At 46.2% G+C, this 19075-nt stretch overlaps 1 protein-coding gene across 38 annotated transcripts in view; it reads left to right on the forward strand.

The window, feature by feature from the left end:
* Positions 1 to 19075, forward strand: part of TCF7L2 (transcription factor 7 like 2) — a 206737-nt gene that overhangs the window by 2452 nt on the left and 185210 nt on the right. For 25 of the 38 annotated variants that reach the window (XM_023240928.2, XM_045040684.1, XM_023240925.2 and 22 more), the window contains exon 4: positions 11451 to 11519. The exons of the other annotated variants lie outside the window; for them this stretch is intronic. In XM_023240928.2, coding sequence (XP_023096696.1) covers positions 11451 to 11519 — 69 coding nt within the window. The remainder of the gene's footprint in view (positions 1 to 11450; positions 11520 to 19075) is intronic. 38 annotated transcript variants of the gene reach the window in all.

A 19075-nucleotide genomic window follows, 5' to 3' on the forward strand; every position in this document is an offset into this window, starting at 1 on the left:
ACCAGGGTTTGCGGGCCCAGCGGTGTGCAGAGGGTGCGGGAGGCCAAGGGCACCTCTCCTTCAAGGGAGTGGGCTGCTGCTCGCGGGCCACCCAACTTTGGGGACCCCAGGGCGGCACCGGGTGCTAGGCTCCGCGGGTGCTTTCCGCAGCGAGCGTTCCGCGCCCCCTTGACATTTGTTAATAAGGCTCATCCTGTTCCCGGACCGTCCTCTGCTCCCTGCCCTCATCCTGAACCCCGTCCCCCGCCCCCAATCCCACCCTCCTCTGAAAAGCCTGCATTGCCGGTCTCTAGACGCAACCTCTAGACGTTTGTGCCTGGTTTCCAGGGATTGTCATTTTGCACCTTTTCTGGTTTGGGCCCCCTACCCCTTATTTACACACACTATTTATTTTTTTTTTTTTTCGGTAACTCGAGATAGCAATTTGAAATAATGTACCCAGTGTTCAGCAGCCGTGAATTCGGTGCTAATGGCCGAGGGCTTGCCGGATGGGAGTCGATCCGATCTACAAGTGTTTTTAAGCATTAAAATATTAACTATCAGGTTTTACTTGTTTTTTGGGCCCTGGCAAAAAGGGCACGGGCATGCTAGACCGGTCACTTTTTACGGCTAGGAAAGAGAAATAATTATCCCCCCCCCCCCCCCTTCCCTGCACCCAGGCTTCTGCGTGCTTGGGAAGCTGGTAGAGCGTTTCGGCCCGACCTCCTACTACAGGGCCAGCTCTTTCAGACTGCAGGGGCTGGGCTGTGGGGTTGCAGCTCAAGGGGAGGCACAGTCCGGTTACGTTGTATTTTTCTTGGGAGCTTGTGGGCATGCTAAACCCGGAGCATTCGGCTCAGAAACAGAGGGTTTGTGTACTAACCAACCCGACCAAGCAACATTCCAAAGTAACCCTGAGAATTTCTTACTCCCCTCCCCCTACGATGGAGTCTCTCCGGTGTTATTTAAAAATCCACTTGGCCATCAGAAAGGCCAATCTGAATATTGAGCTTTGATGGCGGGCTTCTTGGCCTTCTTGACTCTTTTCAAACTCCCAGCCTGACCGCTGGCGATCTTTGCCATACTGTCGCCTAAAACTTGAACGGTGGTGTTGTGCTGTAATTAGGAAACAGCGAAATTGTTAAAGGCAAATAAACGATTTCCCGGGGCGAAAAAGGAAGGCTCCCAACCATCGGTCCCCTTTGTGGGCATTATAGGAATAGACCGCTCTAGTTCTTTTAATTGTGGACGTAGCGGGTGGCCTTGTGCTGTGACATCAGATTGAGTAGGAGAGGACATTTCTGAACTCAGTAGGCAGTGTTCGGATTTGCATGTCAAACACCAAGAGACATCTTTGTGTGTGCAGGCCCTTCCTCCTTATCTGTTACCTGGGTTAGATTATGTGCTCCAAAATTAAAGTTATTTATTTAGGCCAGTAAGCAGCGCAATAGACACGAGGACGGGAAGCTGTTGTGTGTCACTCCTGACGTCTTCGATCAGAGGGCCAGCTTGCAATTCTAGATTTCCTACAGCTGCCGAGGGCATCTATAGGCAAGATAGGGGTCTTTTCATGCTCATCTGAAATTCTTCGTGCTTCATAGAGTGTGTTTTTGAGGGCAAGGTATAAAGACAAATTAGCTGTATGCTTTCCTGTTTTCCTGACCCTCCTTGGTGGTGGTGTTTTTGCTACGGTTTCTGTTCCTTATTAGTGTACCTGTAAGCAGCAGCATCCTTTAAAAAGCAAACTCTTTGGATCCCTGATTCCTGCTTTTCTATTTAAGAATGTAAAGAATTAAGGAGTATCATTAAATCAGCTATGATGAATAATACATTATCTGAAGAATAATGCTTTAATTGCTGAAGACGCCATAAAGCTCGATAGTAATAATTTTATTTTAAAGCGACAAAGATTTCTGCATAGCATTAATTTAGTCTTTGATACAGTAATAGGAATGGCTTTAAAAAGACAGATTCGGATACAAAAATACATTAAGGAGAGAAGTCTGGTTAAGTAGATGGGAAGTGATAGAACAACAAATACAAGAATTGTGGTAGCAGTTGTATGTTAGAGATGAAAATACTGTTAGCATATTCAAGTTGGTAGGAAAAAGTAGTGCCCCATTTCTTTTTCCCTTTTGCCACGCTGAGAAATAGGGCTAGGGTGGTCAGAATTGGAGTTAGGTTTGAGATTTCTTTTTAAGACTCCAGTATGAGAGCTCTTGTATCTTCTTTTATCCCAAAGTTAGTTGCTTTTTAACTGAGCTGCTTGCTACTAGGTTGAACAAATAAATAAGCAGCATCTTGAATTCACTTTTGAACTTGGAATCCCAGCATTTAAAAGAAACCAAGAGGGGCCTATTCATTGGGGTTTTATGTAGCCGGGCAAACAAATTCTCTTTCTGGCTTGTGAAAAATGGATGTTTTTCCCTCACTCAAACAACATAATCCTTTCTCATACAAAAGATTTAGACCTTAGAGTGTGAAGGGTTAATGGTGGTCCTTTCCTTGGTTGTCCTCCCACCCCCCACCTTCACCCCTGATTGTTTTGACAACACTTTTCAAAGTGTGACATTCCAAGCCCCTACATAACAATGTAATATTACTGTAATTACACAGGTCATTACATTTTAAATAGAGAACAATAAAATGCTTATCGCCCTGAAAAAGAACAGGTGTTCTTTCCCTTCTTTGGTATTTATGCTAATTGTTTTTCATCTCCTTCAGAAATATTTATGGCGAACATGTTTAGATCCCAATCTCAATGCAACAGTATTAATTCTGTGCTAATCTTTATAGGTTGGAGTTTAATGTCTGCAGGATGGATTACGGGCTGAGCATTCACCCAATAAGTCATATTTTAATGATTATAAATTTAATATGCCAGCGCTTCGCAGTCTGTTGAAATTAAAGCTTTCTGGACCCCCAGAAACAAGCTATTAGGCAGTTGGGGGCCTGAAGTGCTTATCTGGAAGAAGTGTTTTTGGAAACTTTGGACTGCTTAAGGGATGTAGCTTTTACTGATGCCCCCTATCTGATGGAGAAAAGATTTGGAAGCAAACAATCCCGGTTCTTGCTAGGAGTTTTCCACCCTGATTTTCATTTTACTGATACGGATTTCATTTAGAGTCCCTGCTGGAAGCTGGTCAGCTTTCTGTTTCTTAGCAAGCTGTGAAAAAGTTAACAGGAAGGTTTCCGGGGGCTGGCCGATCAAGAATGCTGTTCTGTTAGCAGCGCGGGATATGAGCGCAGATCTGCACGCCATTAAAAAAATACTTGCTTTCAAAAACTACCATTTTACTAGTTGCACGGGGGGCTGTGCTTTCAAACCTTACAGTGGAAGTCTTTGCAGGGTTTGAATGCCTCCTCACATCCCACGAGGTACCTGGGTGCATGCAAAAAGTGCCTAGATTTTTCCTTGGTTGAGAAATCCCGGTGCAACTTCTCTTACACGTGCACAGTGGGTAAACTAGAAGGTATCTAAGAGGATTTTACATTTTGTCAGATGTTTCACAACAGGGGCCCCCGAATCACATTAAAAATGCACTGTAGAGAAAGGACAGCTGCAAATTTTTGTGTGGACGCGTGTTTCTGGACCATGACTAAAACTCCGAGGACCTTTTCCCCAGCTGTCTGGAAGTTATGTGGAAGTTGGTTTATTGGCAGTTAAGTATGAGACAACCTGGATTTAGCAGAGGCTCTCTCCTACACAGGAAGTAGATGACATTATATTGGGGGAAGGGACGAGACTGCAGCCAGGGAGTGATTTACTCCCTTTCTTGTTTTTTTAAACCATAGAGTTGCCAAATAAATAAGCACTTTCCAAGGAAGTAGGTGTAAGCTTTTTAGTCTTGGTAAGTGGAATTAGATGATATCTTTGACCGCATTTGTAGCTGTTCTAAGGTGACACATTTCAGAAGTTTGGGAAGGGGGGGCGGTGAATCAGATTCTCGGGGCTTTTATTTTTGAGGGGGGTGCGTGACGTGGGCGTCTGAGTTTCTTCCGCGAGTGAATATTGGCAGCCGTGTGAGTAAATCTTCAACTCTGACTTATAATTGAGCACATTTGTGAAGGAAACGGTTAATTTTACAACCAAAGGCAAGCTTGCACCTCGACAGGTCTGCTGAAAGAAATGTGCCCCAGTCCTTTGCTGGCAAGCGCCACCGGGTCATAAATCCACAGGCTTTATTTACAGCCCATAACACTTATGAATGTTAAGATATTTGACGCCACGTTGGCCTTATAATATTCAAGGTCCGCAGACATTGGCAGTAGCTCAGATTTCTCTCACTAATTATAAGCAATGAGATGGGGGAAGCCCATCTCAGATGCTGCCCTCCCCCCTCCCGTGGCCCCCACCTCTACAATCTGAGCTTACTGAGACAGACCCCCTCTCCTCTGGCAGCTGACTTGTACTTTTCCTCTAGGCTATTGTTATACACATTTATAAAGAGCACTTTCAGGGATGGAAATTCAGTGGGGGCTCTGCACAAATGCCTTTTTCAAAAGCAAAGTTGCTCTACTGTTTGCATCTTTCGCCTTGTCTTCTGGTTTCTCCTTTTTCCTTTCTTTTCTTTCCTTTTTTTTCCTTTTCTTGCTCTCTTTTCCCTTCCTTTCCCTTCCTTTCCCTTCCTTTCCTTTCCTTTCCTTTCCTTTCCTTTCCTTTCCTTTCCTTTCCTTTCCTTTCCTTTCCTTTCCTTTCCTTTCCTTTCCTTTCTTTCCTTTCCTTTCCTTTCCTTTCCTTTTCTTTCTTTCTTTTTTTTTTTTTTTTTGGATCGTGTTGCCTATATTGTGCATATTTCCCAGAATACTTAAAGAAACCTGATACGAGAGACTGCTCTTTAATTTATATGATGTTCCACTGAGTTGGAAGGGAAAATACACACGTTGCAGAGTGCACTAGTTAATGTGAGGGTTTAAAAAAAAAAAGTTAGGTGAGTGAGGAGAGTTGATTAAAGGAATTTAATGGATGAGGGAAAAAAATTCCAGGTTTACATTGGGGATGGGAAGGCCTCTCATTTGGTAAAAGTGCATAGTTATCTGGGGAAGGAAACACAGAGAGGTAGCCAGAATAAATGTCTGATTAAGAAAGATTGGAAAAAATATAAGAAGATGGGACAAAAATTGGGGCTTGGGGGAATGGCTTGTCTGAAATTGGGGATTGGAAGTCTCTTATGAGAGGTGGGAGTACCAGGGGGAGGTGCTGTTAAAAACTATTGCTTTGCTCAGCGTAGAGTGGTTTCAATCCACTCCTCACCTAAAACGCTCTATCCAGCAACAGATATGTTTCATATCAGTTATTTGCGTGAGGGTCTAGGGGAGGGGCATTCTGTGGTCGACAGCCTGATGAGAGAGAGAAGGCCAATTATCCTGTTGATGTTAATTTTTAGTTTTTAAAAAGTGGGCGGTTCTGGTGTGTTACAGAGGGACCACATGGTGAAGGGAGAGTGTGATCCTGAGGTGTGTGGGTAAGGTATGTGTGTTGAGGGGGACTGATGGCCCTGTCATTTCTGGCGGGATCCTTCCCTCCATCCAACCCAAACTTAAAGACCGCGGCTGAAAGGTTTTATTTTCTAATCAATGGAATGCAGAAACTTACTAGCCCTCAGGGACAGATATGAATCCCTTAACAGCTCATTACAAAGATGGGGATGTGGGATCTATGAACGGGTTATCAGCCGTGGTGTTCTTCGTTTTCCCAGGATAGGTTTTTCTTCCTTAGGCACATCTGATTTCGGGCTGGTAATTCAGCCCGTTATATTTTATTCTTTTCTTTCTTCTTCTGTCTTCTCTCTCTCTCTCTCTCTGTCTGTTTCTCTCTCTCTCTCTTTTTTTTTTTTTTTTTTGGCCATGAAGTAGCCCCAAACAGTTCTGTTTATAGGGGCAGGAATGGCTATTATTATTAGTGGGATCAGCTCTGAAGGAGTTAAAATTGCTCGCTAAAGTTTGGCATCATGAAAATAAATTTGAGGCCTGGTAGGCATTAGCAGGGCACAGCACATTTACAGAGCTTAATTAGTACGAACTGTAATTGTTCATGGTCTGCCAGAAGAAGTAATGTTCAGGGAAAGTGGAGTCCTTCTCTTGTAGCCTTCAGTTTGAAACCGATAAATCACTTGCATATTTGTGTAGTGATTCAAATGGAGCTAGGACCTCTCCCATCCCAACATGTGGTAAATTGTAAAGTCAATGAATTGCAGATGTAGGCTACAGTGAGATTCTCCAAGAAAATGCAGAATGAATGGGAAAGAATGACGCTATAAATATTTACTGAGAAGATAACTAGGTTCCTGTGTGCTGGGCCAATTATGATGTACTAAATATATTAGCAAAATGCTTAAAAAAAATCGAGAGGATTTGTGTGGGTCTTCGGGTGGGTTGGTTTGTTTTGGAAAGTGGAATAAAAGGCACTATGTTACTGTCCTGTCAGTTTTATTAAGCCGGAATCACAATGGCATACCCAGGGAAGGACACAGGAAACCCACATTAATGCAAATTAATTCGTTATGAGTTGCAGAGCTGTGACTGCTAAGTGGAGTAATGATAGGGCATCATTTTAAGAGTGTTAATGTAGCAACTTTTAATGAAAAATGCTGTGTTAGGAGCATGTCTCAGCCCCTTAGCCCACGTGTTTTTCTATGCCAGAAATGTGTTTTGTACAAGAGCAGGAAATTTGATTCACTTCATTCCCCCCCCCCCCCACACACAGTTTAAGAACTTTAATTATGTTTTGATGTTTAAAGAAAATCATCTCGTTTTTCTTCAGAAATCAACCCAGAAATCCCTATCACCATAACCAAGTTCAACTTTTCTTTTTTTTGCTCCAGATTTGCGGCACCGAGTGGAAAAACAATGAATGTAACCCCACCCCCCCACCCCCCCCAAACCCCCATAGACCTACAGCTATAACTTTCTTGAAGTGATTTTTTTTTTTCTTCCCTTTTCTTTCATGGAGGATTTTGGTCTCAGGCAATGTTGCAAGTCTTCTTTCCCCAAATGTGAGTAGGTGGATGTGTATGGAAGCTGTAAAAGTTAATGATCATTCTCTGACTCATAGCTGATGGTTTCAGGTTGAGGAAAAGAAAAGAAAAATTAATGAGGGTAAATAGACATTGGATGGAACATCGAGACAGTAGGAGAGATTGTTCTGGTGTCTGAAGGCATGCGTTTTGCTGCGGCAGAATTTCTGAAGCAGAATGCCAGGAAGTGAAAAGGGGATGCCTTTGTTAAGTTGTTGTTTTTAGGATGGTACAAATGTTCGGTGTCTAGGTCTGGCGAGGGATGTTTAAACCGGCACACCTACCAGTCAGTGCTGCTTTTGCCTTCCCTATGGAAGGTAGAGGTCCCCTTGGCACTTTTTAAAAGGGCAGGCAGGGTAGCCCAGAGTCCTGATCAGGATTGTATTTCCCATTAAATGTAAGAGGTTCGCAGCACAGGGCTGCTGTCTCTGTCCCTAACGGTGCCTGATGACCGAAGAAAATGCCTTAGACCTACTAACGACAAAAATATTCTCTCTCTCTCTTTTTTTTTTTTGTAATGTTTATTTCTTTTTGAGAGAGACAGACAGAACGTGAGCAGGGGAGGGGCCGAGAGAGAGGGAGACACAGAATCTGAAGCAGGCTCCAGGCTCTGAGCTGTCAGCACAGAGCCCGACGCGGGGCTCGAACTCACAAACCGTGAGATCATGACCTGAGCTGAAGTCGGACGCTTAACCCACTGAGCCAACCAGGCGCCCCAAAAATATCTGTCTTTTAAGTTAATGACACGGAAATTAAACTTCAAGTGCCTCATGGTAGTGGCTATAGGGTAGAAGGTGGACCCCAGGTCCCCAAAACCAAAACTTTTTAGGGAATGAATCTGGATTGGATTATTGTTTGTTTGTTTTAATAAAAGAGAAAGCCAGGTGACAATAAAACGAATGCTCCACCTCTTACCAATTTAGTGGAATGAATAGGTATAAAAAATTAATCTTCTGAACACTGGAAGTTCACTTAGTGTGGGAGAAACCAACACAGGGTCCCCTTTGAGGAGGAGATGTCTGTGGATGAAAACGTGGTTTTCCTTTTTCTCTCGTCTCTGGTGTCTCTGATGTCTTATATCTGAAACAGCAAATTGAGGGCCAGTGGTAGTGATTAGAAATAAACCAAGAGCCATCACGATATGATCATCATAAGGGAAGCAGTTAATTGTAAATTGTTGGTTTTTTAATTGCCGGGGAATTGTGCAATCCTGTGCCGGGCACAGCCGCCTCTTTATGGTTCTTCCTCTGGACAAGTGAGGGCCAGATCATCTGGGGGTGTTAGCATGGGTGGGTGGGCTTGGCCATTGTAAACAAGCACACAGGAAGGGAAGGTTTATTTTGTTGAGGGTTTCATGGGAAGGAATTGAAGGAAAGGTCCCCTGGAGTTCTCATCTGGTGAAGCCCCAGGATGCCCCAGGGAAGCACCATGTTGAGGATGCACTGCATGCCCAATGTATAAACCGCACCTGCTGGCCGAGGAAGTGACGCTGCGGAGTGCTGCAGGTGACCAAGAGCAGGGCAGCCCCAGGGGTAGAGGTTCCTAAACTCAGATGGGCCTTAGATGGCTGATCCTTAGATGGATCTCTGAACCTCCCCTCATCGATTCGAAAAAGAAAAAGGCCACCCTCTCTTGTTCTTTCCTTTCTTAATAGATTTTTTACAGAGAGAGAAGTAAATTCTTGTTCCAGTCTAGAAAGCCAAGTTTTTACTGGGTCCTTGTATTTTGTCTTTGTCTTAAAAAGCTGGACTATAAGGAACAAGGCATCTTTGTGTTTTACAGGGAAGCAAAAAGCAGTTTAAAGTGTTATGTTTAAGAAAACAGCATTTGGTAGAAGAGGGGGTGGAAACCCAAAGGAGCAACAAGAAAATTGTAAGTCTGTGTCACTGTAGCTGGCGGAAGTTTAGCTCCATATCTCTCCAACGCAGTGGTTACTGGCTGGGAGTAAAGATCTGATTGGAGCTTGTGCTGTGTGTATTTATGAGCTGGTCTGGGTTATTCGGTTTGTCTGGACACCTGAGGAGGGAAGTTACATTGCTTGGGGGTGTTAAAATGGTGTGTGTGTGTGTGTGTGTGTGTGTGTGTGTGTGTGTGTGTGTGTGTGTGAAATTAACTTTGTCCAACTACATTCTTAAGGACCTTGCAGTTGCATTTTTCCTGTTTTAATTGCAGCGTTCTCTCTGGGATTGTGTTGTTTGGGTGGTGATTGGACGCAAGGATTAAGAATGGAACCGGACAAGTGAAAATTGAATTTGGATTAGCCACAGTTTCATTAATTTATTCACAAGCCTGTGATTATATGAAATTTGGTTTCCACGACATATAGTTATCAGGTGTCCATTCAATTTTAATTGACAATCTGAGATTCCTGTGGTTACCCTGAGTACAGATTGCCTAGGGCTCCACAGGGTTTGTGGGAAGAAAAGCTTGGACAAGTTTCCATTAAGCTCTGAATCAGGCAGTTGGAAAAGAGGAGAATAAAACCCTGCTGAAAAGGGGGATGAGTTGTTACTGTTGCCTCTCGACTTAGAAGCGGAACCCCCCACCCCCCACCCCCCCACCCCTCAGACAAGAGCTGCTCTCCAGCCAAGCATTCCAACCTGGCAGAGAAAGCTGGCCCTAGCACAAAAGTTGTTTGAAAGTGATGGGGAATTGTCACAGAAATTAGTGCAAATCTCCGATTACTGGCTGGCAGTTTTCATAGGAAGGGCGGGGGCGTGGGGCTCAAAGGGTGCAAATTCATCTTTCTTTTTCTGCAATTCACTTAGATGAACTGCTTCAGAGCGTGTGTGTGGGGGGGGGTTGGGCTGTGTGGGGATGGGCTTACGGTCAGTTGCTCAGTGTTCGTCTTTAGTTGTTTTAGGGAGTGTGGTGCATCGTTCTGCTTTGACAGGTAAAGGACTGCATATATATTCATTCCTGGCTTCATCTTTATTGTGGCCTCTTTTCACCTTGATTAGTATTATGTTTTGGGGCAAGCAGTCTCCTAATACTTATAGGCGGTGTTTTTGATTGTTTCTTTGGAGCAGTTACAATGATCTCAGAGGAGCCCATTGGATGCTAAAATGGGGACTTCCAGCCTTATCTCATGAGCAGTATAAATTCAGACTATTTTAAAAATTTGATCGCTTCTGTGTTGTGTTGGTTCAAAAGTTCTTATGTGAATTTCATTTTTCTTCTTCTTTCCTTTCTTTTTGTCTTTTTTTTTCTCGCCCCGCCCCCCCGCCCCGCAAAAACTGGGCGGACTGATTTTGAACAGTCCTGAACTGTGTGAACAAAATCATTGGATCTAAAACTCACTGGCAAGCTAGGTTACACTTTGTTCTAGTACTATGGAAGTGTTCTGGTAACAGCAACAGTATAGTAGCAGTAATAGCCGTGGTTTGGAAGTGCGAGCCCCTGCTGCCTTTTGCTGTGAGGTGAATGAGCAGCGATTCCCCAGGACCGACTAATTCCTCCTCATTTGTTCATATGTTGCAAATTAAAATGCATTTCCAGATACTGTTGAGATCCTTTAGTGACTGTTGTATTGTTTATAAAATGAATCAGGTAGTGTTTGTTTTCCTGCTCGGGAGGATCCCACTACTAACAAGCCTTATTTGGGGAAAGGAGACTTTGGTGAGGCATCTCCATATTCCTTTTTGTTTGGGGACACCCACTTCTTTGATGGGGGCTCTGTAGGGCTTCAGAGGGGAAGGCCTGAGAGAGAGACTTCGTCGTCCCGCCCCCCACCCGGTTGTGGAGAATCTGAGGGAGCCAGGGACGGGCATTCACCCAGGGGCCAGTGAACAGGCCGTCCTTAGAAAACTTGGTGGCTCTTTGGCAATGGTTGGCTCCCTCTATGGGGAAGTGTGGATTCCTAGAGTGCAGGCTATAGGGACGTTCTGGGACGGATCGCTTAGTCATTGCAGAAGAATGCATAAGGCATCGGTGGCCCCTGAATTCTGCCTGACACATTTGTTTTCCCCAAAATAGAATTGTGTTTAGGAGCAAGAGCCCAGTTGTCAGAACAGTGGGGGTCTTGTACCTGTTGCAGTCTCGTGGCTTCTCAGAACCCTTTCTCACTGCCTGTCCTCACACCTACGTGTCGCAATTCTCGTGGCTTTTTGCAGCACACAGTTAATTCTTCTGCAGCGTCCTGCTCAGCACACTGGCTTCCTTCATGTTTTAATGGGCGTCCGTCTTTCCTTTTCATGTCAATGATTCTCACTCTTGGCCCCCTCCCCCCCCTCCCTTTTTGCTTATTGAATAGACGCTTTTTTTTTTTTTTAACTTTACCTTAGATTATGATGATTATCTTATCCATAGCAACAAATAAAAATACACAGGTCTTGATTGAATGCCAAGGCTGCAGTTCAATCTAGGAAGGTTTGTCTGCTATTCATAAACTGCTTAAGATGTTTTCTTGTAGTTTGTGACATAAGCAGAACGCTTTGATTTGGTTTCTTTCTACAGCTCCATTTTCAGTCCGGGAGCACACATTACTCTGCGTACAAAACGATTGAACACCAGATTGCAATTCAGGTAGGAAAATGCAAGAGATCCTGAAGCTTGAATTGTCAATAAGTAGGTCTCTTGTGTCTTTTATTCTCTGCCCCTTCCCCCGATCTAGATGGTGATGATGATGATGATGATGATGATGGTGATAGTGGTGATGATGATGATGGGGATGATGGTTGGTGATGATGACGATGGTGGTGGTGGTGACGATGGTGAAGGTGGTGATGGTGCTGGTGGTAGTTGATTGACTCGGGGAGGTGGGAAGCAAAGAAACAAGAGCAGAAATGCTGCCAAAACGATGTAAAGAATATGGAAAGAAAGAGGAGCCTGTGTTTTGTGTTTAGTTTCTTGATCAGGCGTAATGGGCACACAAGACCCCAGCTTGGCTATTGTTTTTGGCTTAGGGAAGATCTTCATTTGAGAGCAAAACGAGGTGGCCGACCTGGAAGAATGGTGGGGGGAGGGGAGGGGGAGGGGGCTACTGACAGCCGGAGGGTTGTTTCCGGCGCATCCAGATGACGCTAAGGGGTGCTAAGAATATCACTTTCGACCCGATTGTCCTGAAATGTTGATTTCTCTTGGACCTGTTGATGTATGTCCTTAAAAGTGCTGGGAGGGAGAGGTGACAGAGCCCAGCTTCTGATGAGTGTCCGGTTTCCTGCTCATGTAGTGCTTCCATTCTCTTAAATCCAAAGGCTAAACAGATCACAGACTAATATAGACTCGGAGCTGAACTGGTGCCAGCAGAATGCAGTAGTGGAGGGAGAGCAGACTAATACGATTTTCGTCTGTCTGCCTTGCCTGGCTCTGCCAGGATGGATGTTACTCATGGTGTAACTAATGCTGCCGAAACTTCTGGAGTGTTCCGGTTTAACCCTCTGGAGAGAGGCTTTTGAAGCCTGTTGTGGTGATGGTGAAGTCTGGTTCTGGGTCTCCTCTTCCCGGAAGTGGATGTCGGTTGGTGAAATAATTTATGTTGTTCCGTTGCAGATAACTTGTGTGTCCGTCTGTGGTCTCACCAAACCACGGCCATAGTCCATTTTTGTAGCTCTCCCGTTTCAAATCTGCAGCTTCCTGGATAAGGCTTTCAGGCAGCCATGGGCCCCAGCGACACTGTGGATTCTTCCACCAGTGAAAAAAGTACAGTTCTGCAGACATTTTTATTTGGTGGATTCCCTCACGTATTTGTGCTTGTTTCAGGGCGACAGGAGCGTATTGGGAAAATATTTTGTTTGCTCCTGCCGTGTGCTGCCGATCTGATCCCTCTGTGTATTTCAGGGGAAGGTGGTTTCACTGCCCTCCATCCCCACGTATTTTCCAGACTGATGTCTCTAGCTGGATGCCGCACTCGTTCTTCCCGGCACACTTCCTGCTGGGCCTTCTGCTTCTTGATGTTGGCACATTGAGTCTTGCCCCCTGAAACTGGTTTCGTCTCAGGGCTAGGAGAGGGAACAGGCCCAAACCCTAGGTCTTGATGAATGGATAGAGGAACAGACAAATGTCCTGAGGCCTACTACATCTGGTGGAGTGCTGGAGAATCCTGTTGCCCGGGGTGTGGGAATCGGTGAGGTTGAATAGCATAGTGATCCCTATCTCGGTGTGGAAAGGCTGGCTGGGGCCATGTCACTGGGAGACCAGCCGAGACCAGACCAGCTGTTGTGTCTTTACACCCGTTGCTGAAGCGTCCCTTGTGAGACCGAGCAGTTTGACTTTCTCCAAACCACCTGGCACGGTGCAGGCCATGTGAAGCTCTTTCTCAGGAGGAAGATGGAGTAAATTACAGACCTCATTGTTCGGGGGACTGAAACCATTACCATTCCTCCATGAACAGGTAGTATTGTTCTCCCCTGCTTCTGTTTGCTAAGGCTGGATGCCCATGTGGGCAAACAGAGAGACATTTTATTAGAGACCCAGCACCGGCATGCTTTCAGAGTTCATTCTCCCCCAACCTCTGCTAGACCAGGACGAGGCCAAGCCAAATGGCATCTAGCTGTAATTTTAGTTTGAGACGAGGACGGTAGTGTTTTGGGGGGCAGTACAGCTGACATTTTCCCTTCGCGGCGTTCTCCAGCACAAGGCTTAAGTGGGGTGTGATTGTTGGGGCAGAATTTTCTTTCCCTGGAAACGTAAAACTGCTTCACCTTAATAAATCCTGCATTTCAATATGAGCTGAGCTTGTTGCTTTCCTGAGCTGGTTCCCAAAATAACCTCAAGTAGGGGGACACCTTGCAACCCATGAGATCCATGCCCCTTGCCCTTCCCAGCCCTCCTGTGATCTCAGGACTCGGCCAAGTTCACCGTCGACATGAATGGCCTCCAGCTGATTCCTATAGCCGCCTCGTGTTCTTTTGAAAAAGTTTGGGCACGGTATCAGTTGCTGTGTTGGGATCTTCCCCGCTTTTGACAACCTCCCGACCCCTCTCGGTGTTGAAAAGACCAGCATCACACAAATGGCCGGATTCTCCCTACGTGGTTAACACCGATATAACTGGAATGACACTTAACAGACCTTTTAAAAGCAAGATGTAGTTATTTAGCTCTGCTGACTTTTAAAAAGTTTCATTGAAGTATGAGATAAATATGTCTTTAGTGGAGAGGTGGACCAACTTTTACACATGTGAACATCCACGAAACCATCACCCTGACCAATACGTAGAATGGAGTTGGAACGTTTTTTCTGTAAAGGGCTAAATAGTAAACATTTTACTCTTCGCAGGCCCTATAATCTCTGTGGCAGCTACTCAACTGTGCCACCGTGATGCAAAAGGAGCTAAAAATAATACCTAAAAGAATAGATGTGGCCTTGTCCCAATAAAACTTTATTTATAAGAGTTGACAGTGGCTGGATTTGGCCCACAGACTGTGGTTTGCTGGCCCCTGAGAGAATATTACCAACCCCCCAGATGTCTTGCGTATGCCCTTCACCTCCCAGTCATCTGGCTTCCAACCCTCCACCCTCCCCACCCTGCCCCCGCCAATTCTCACATGGAATAATTTTATCTATCTCCATGGATTAGTTTTGCCTGTTATTAAAAAAAAAATTTTTTTTAATGTTTATTTCTGAGACAGAGAAGACAGAGCGTGAGTGGGGAGGGGCAGAGAGAGAGGGAGACACAAAATCCAAAGCAGGCTCCAGGCTCTGAGCTGTCAGCACAGAGCCCGACGCGGGGCTCGAACTCACAGACCGCGAGATCATGACCTGAGCTGAAGTCGGATGCTCAACCGACTGAGCCACCCAGGCACCCCGAGTTTTGCCTGGTTTTTAGCTTCATAGGGATGGGATTGTACAGAATGGATTGTCTCCTGTCTGACCCCACTCAGCATTATATCTGACTTTTATTCCTGTCATTGTATGTGGCGCTAGTTTGCTCTTTTTTATTGCCATCAGTATTCTCCGTAGGACTATGACACATTGTGCACATCCTTTCTATGTTCCTGGAGTTTTGGATTGCCTCGCATTTTCTGCTACTGTGAATAAGGTCCTAGTAACATTCTCACCCACATCTTTTGGAGGAATATGTGTGTCCGTTTCTGTTCTTCATATCCAAGAGTGGCCTTGGAGAGACACAGGATAATACGTGTGTTTAGCTTTGCATTGATCTTTTGAGAGAGCTGTGAACACTGGATTTCAAGTGTCGTCCCTGAAGTGCGCTGGCTCAGTGGTTGTATGTGTGTGAGTGATACATAGGGGAGCAGTAAAATGAGCTAGGTGTGCTCAGAGGCCGGTTTGGCTTTTGGCCCCAGTTCCTAGGAACTCCTCCCACCGTCTCCCTTAACCTGGGAAGATTTTGCAGGCTGAGTGCAGAGGTGGACCCGCACACTCCCGGTGCCTTCCAGAGAGCCGCCCTGCAGGTGACTGTGGATGAATGTGTAGGCATCCCTGTTGCCTCCCTGAAGACAGCTCTTCCTGGACTCCCCCACGCGTCATTATTCCAGCCCCAAGAGCAGTGTTGTAATCAAGGTCAAGACCCACAGAAGAGATTTCCCTTGGTTTTCAGAAGGGCTATTTCAGAACCAATTAAGCCTTTGTTTTAAGAGTATTTTGGCCAAAGGTTGATGTTTTCACACCAAGTCAGATGTGATTTAGGAAAAAATAACTCCACACACAGCAAAAACAAACTGTGTAGACCTTTCTTGGTTGTTTTTCTTTTAAGATGTGAAGTGGTGTGTGTGTGTGTGTGTGTGTGTGTGTGTGTGTGTGTATGCACACGCTTGCGTGTGTGCGCAAAGACAACCAGGAGAGGCTCCAGAAGAAATGGACCATTTTATTTGTTTACACAGCTGAGCGGTGGAGACTTTCAAGTGTTGTTACTTTGCCTTCTGTCCTCAGGCTTGCACGTTCCCATCTGAGCTTTACCAAAGCATGTTCCTTCTTTTTGGTCTTCGAACTCATCTGCCGTGACTCAGTAAGGCCCCGAGGACCCTCCCCCAGGGCCTGCGTGCTTTCTGAGGTCAAGGAGGGAAGGGTAGAAACTGGAGAGTGTCCTGGTGCCGTATTGGCCCCTTATTCCTGGATGGGAACTTGGTGTTTAGTCTCAGCCGTGTCTTAAAATGATGCTGTGAGTCGCGGTCCATCTCTTTGCCCAGGTAGACCCTTGGCCTCCGTGGTAAGAATGGCCAGAGGTTGGTACCAGTGGATCTGGCTGGGATGTTGGCAAGGGCCAACCCAAGTCCTGTATCTGATGGTGGTCTCTTGTGTTCTGGGCCACCCCTCCTCGTGCCACAGGTTCTGTGGCCCTTTCAGTTCTCACGAGGATTTGCTTTCTTGCTTCAGGAGCAGATCTGGGCTAACTTCCGTCCTTGGTATAGTCACTTCCTCAATTTTCCCTCCGTCCCAGCGCCCACACCTGGCTGGGAGATTTCACGTCCCCTTTCCACAAAGGATGCAGTGTGTGCGTTGTGCTTGCACGTGGACGGGGCCGTGACAGAGACTCGTGTCGTTTCACCAGACTCGTTTGCCAGTCAGCTCCTTCAAAGGTTCATTCACTTGCTGCCGGGCTGAGTTTCTGCCTGACTGGCTGATTGAAGTCCGTACCTCAGACTGTTCCTTCATTCGTTCAAAAGTATTTATTGCATATCTTGCGTGTGCCAGGCCCTTGCAGACTTCATCCGCGGACAGAATGGACAAAACCAGCGTGTTCTCATGGAGCTTCAATTCTAGTGCTGTCTCATGTCCTGATTTGTAAGCACCCCTTTTCCCTTGGTCCGATGGAGCAGGTTTTCGATACGACCTGGGAGTTGCATTTTTAAGCAGGGCTCTGAGTTTCAGCCTACTGAAGTTTGAGCAGTGCCGCCCCAGAGTCTTTTGAAGTCAATCAGTTGATCGCTTATTGGCTGCTCAGTGCCCACTTGAGTACTTGAGGGCTGGCCAAGTACTCAGTTGGGATAACTTTGTCTGATTTTGAGTGAGAAGCTAGAGTTTGCCTGTGGGTTCCGCTGAGCTTTTGAGGCCTTTCCTTCTCCATGGTTCTATGAAGAGAGCCAGATACTTTTGCAAGCCTCAAGAAGGGGCGTTTCTTTGTTTATGAAAGAGTAGCTTGGACCGTAAAGTGCTTGGTCTTCAGGGTCAAAGGCAGTAACCACAGCAGATAATAATAGCAGCTTATGCTTATTGAATTCTCCCGAAGCATTGGGTCTGGTGTTAAGTGCTGTGTATGAATTATTTATTGATTCTTCATAACAACACAGAAGGGAACCCGAAAGATGTAGTTACTCGTATTATCATCATTATATCCCCATTTTGTAAATGAGGAAACGGAGACTCGGCTACCAGAGATATTTTGCCCATGATCAAGGAATTACGATTCCAACCCCGGCAGTCAGACTGGAGAGAGATGGTACTACACAGCATTATGCTAACTACCGTCTGCATAAAATAATGCTCAAGGGTCCAGGGGTTTCCTCACTCAGTGCCCACCAACCACCTCTCCGGGCTGTATACAAAGGGATCAACCAGGAACTGCTCAAAAGTACGGAATCCTGGGTTCTACTCCTTAAAGATCCCATTCATTAGGACCAGGTCAGCGTCTCACAGACGCGAGCAGGCATCACCGGGGGGGTTCGTCAGATGCAGACTGTGGCCCTACCCCCCGAGTGTTAGGTTCTGTGGGTCTGGGGTGGGCCCAGGCATTGCAGCTTTAATGGGTTTTTGGGTAATCTCGATGCCTCCTCTCTGGCAATGACACATTGAGAACTGCTGGACGAGGGCAGTGGTTCCCATCTCTGGCAGTGCGTCACACAGCCCCTGGGGGAGCGGTGTAAACGGTGCTCAGGCCCCAGGCTCCACTGCAGCGCACCTGAATTGGCATCTTTAGGGGGTGGGGTATGGGCATCCCTGCTTCCAAAAAAGCTTCCCAGGTGATTTTTATCATTGATTGATTGGTTGATTCATTTATTTACAGTTCATTTATCTGAGAGAGAGAGAGAGAGGATGAGAGGGCACTGGCAGGGGAGGGGCAGAGAGAGAGAGGGAGAGGATCCCACGCAGGCTCCAGGGTCTGAGCTGTCAGCACAGAGCCCCGTGCGGGGCTCGAACCCTGAGATCATGACCTGAGCCGAAATCAAGAGTCGGACGCTCGACCGACCGACCGAGCCACCCAGGCACCCCTCCCAGGTGATTTCAATGTGCACACAGGGTTGAGGAGCTCCGGTCTAGGGATCCTGGAATCTGTACCCCTTACCTACTTTTTGGGTGAAACGTGCATATAGTCTTGTTACAGAAAAACTGTCATCAGGGCTTCTGTTTGCTCGCTTATTTTGTTTAGCTTGACTCTGTTTGCTTGGAGGAGAGGAGGCCGGTTACACTCAGAGTTCTAAAGGATGCCTGTTCAATGGGAGAGGACTCTGTTTGGAGAATGTTCCATTAACAGGCAGTCAGTGATGGTCATTGTCCCCGGAGTTAGGAACAGTGAGAGGAGGTGGGAGTCTGCTGTAGCATGCCAGGGGAACCCTGAGGCTGTCCAGCTCTGTTCAGGCTTCCAGGTCAGACAGACGCACATTTGGATGCAGGGAGGGCCTGACGTTCTGCATTTCTAACACACTCCTCGGGTTTCCTGATGCTGCCAGGCCCCAAGCCCCTCTTGTCGGGTGGCACAAAAGTAGAGCCTCTGTCTCTGTCTCTCTCTCTTTTTGAAAGATTTTTATTTTTATTTTTTTACCTGAGAGAGAGAGAGAGAGAGAGAGAGCGCGCTGGCACGCGTTGGGGACAGGGGCAGAGGGAGAGAGAGAGAGAATCTCAAACACAGAGAATCTCAGCACGGAGCCCAACGCAGGGCTCGATCCCATGACCCGAGGATCATGACCTGAGCCGAAATCAAGAGTCGGGCGCTCAACCAACTGAGTCACCCAGGCGCCCTTTAAAGATTTTATTTTTAAGTAATCTCTACACCCAACGTGGGGCTCGCACTTACAACCCTGATATCAAGAGTTGCTTGCTCTTCTGACAGAGCCAGCCAGCCTCCCTGCAGTCTGTTTTGAAAGGCAAGGAAACTGAGGTGCAGAGAAGTGATTGGTTCCCATAATTTGGTTGAAACAGGGCCAAGTTGGGAGTCCAGGGGCCCAGCTTGGCTCTATCTTTCAAG

This window comes from Felis catus, chromosome D2 (genome assembly GCF_018350175.1).
Source record: "Felis catus isolate Fca126 chromosome D2, F.catus_Fca126_mat1.0, whole genome shotgun sequence".
Classification (NCBI taxonomy): domain Eukaryota; kingdom Metazoa; phylum Chordata; class Mammalia; order Carnivora; family Felidae; genus Felis; species Felis catus.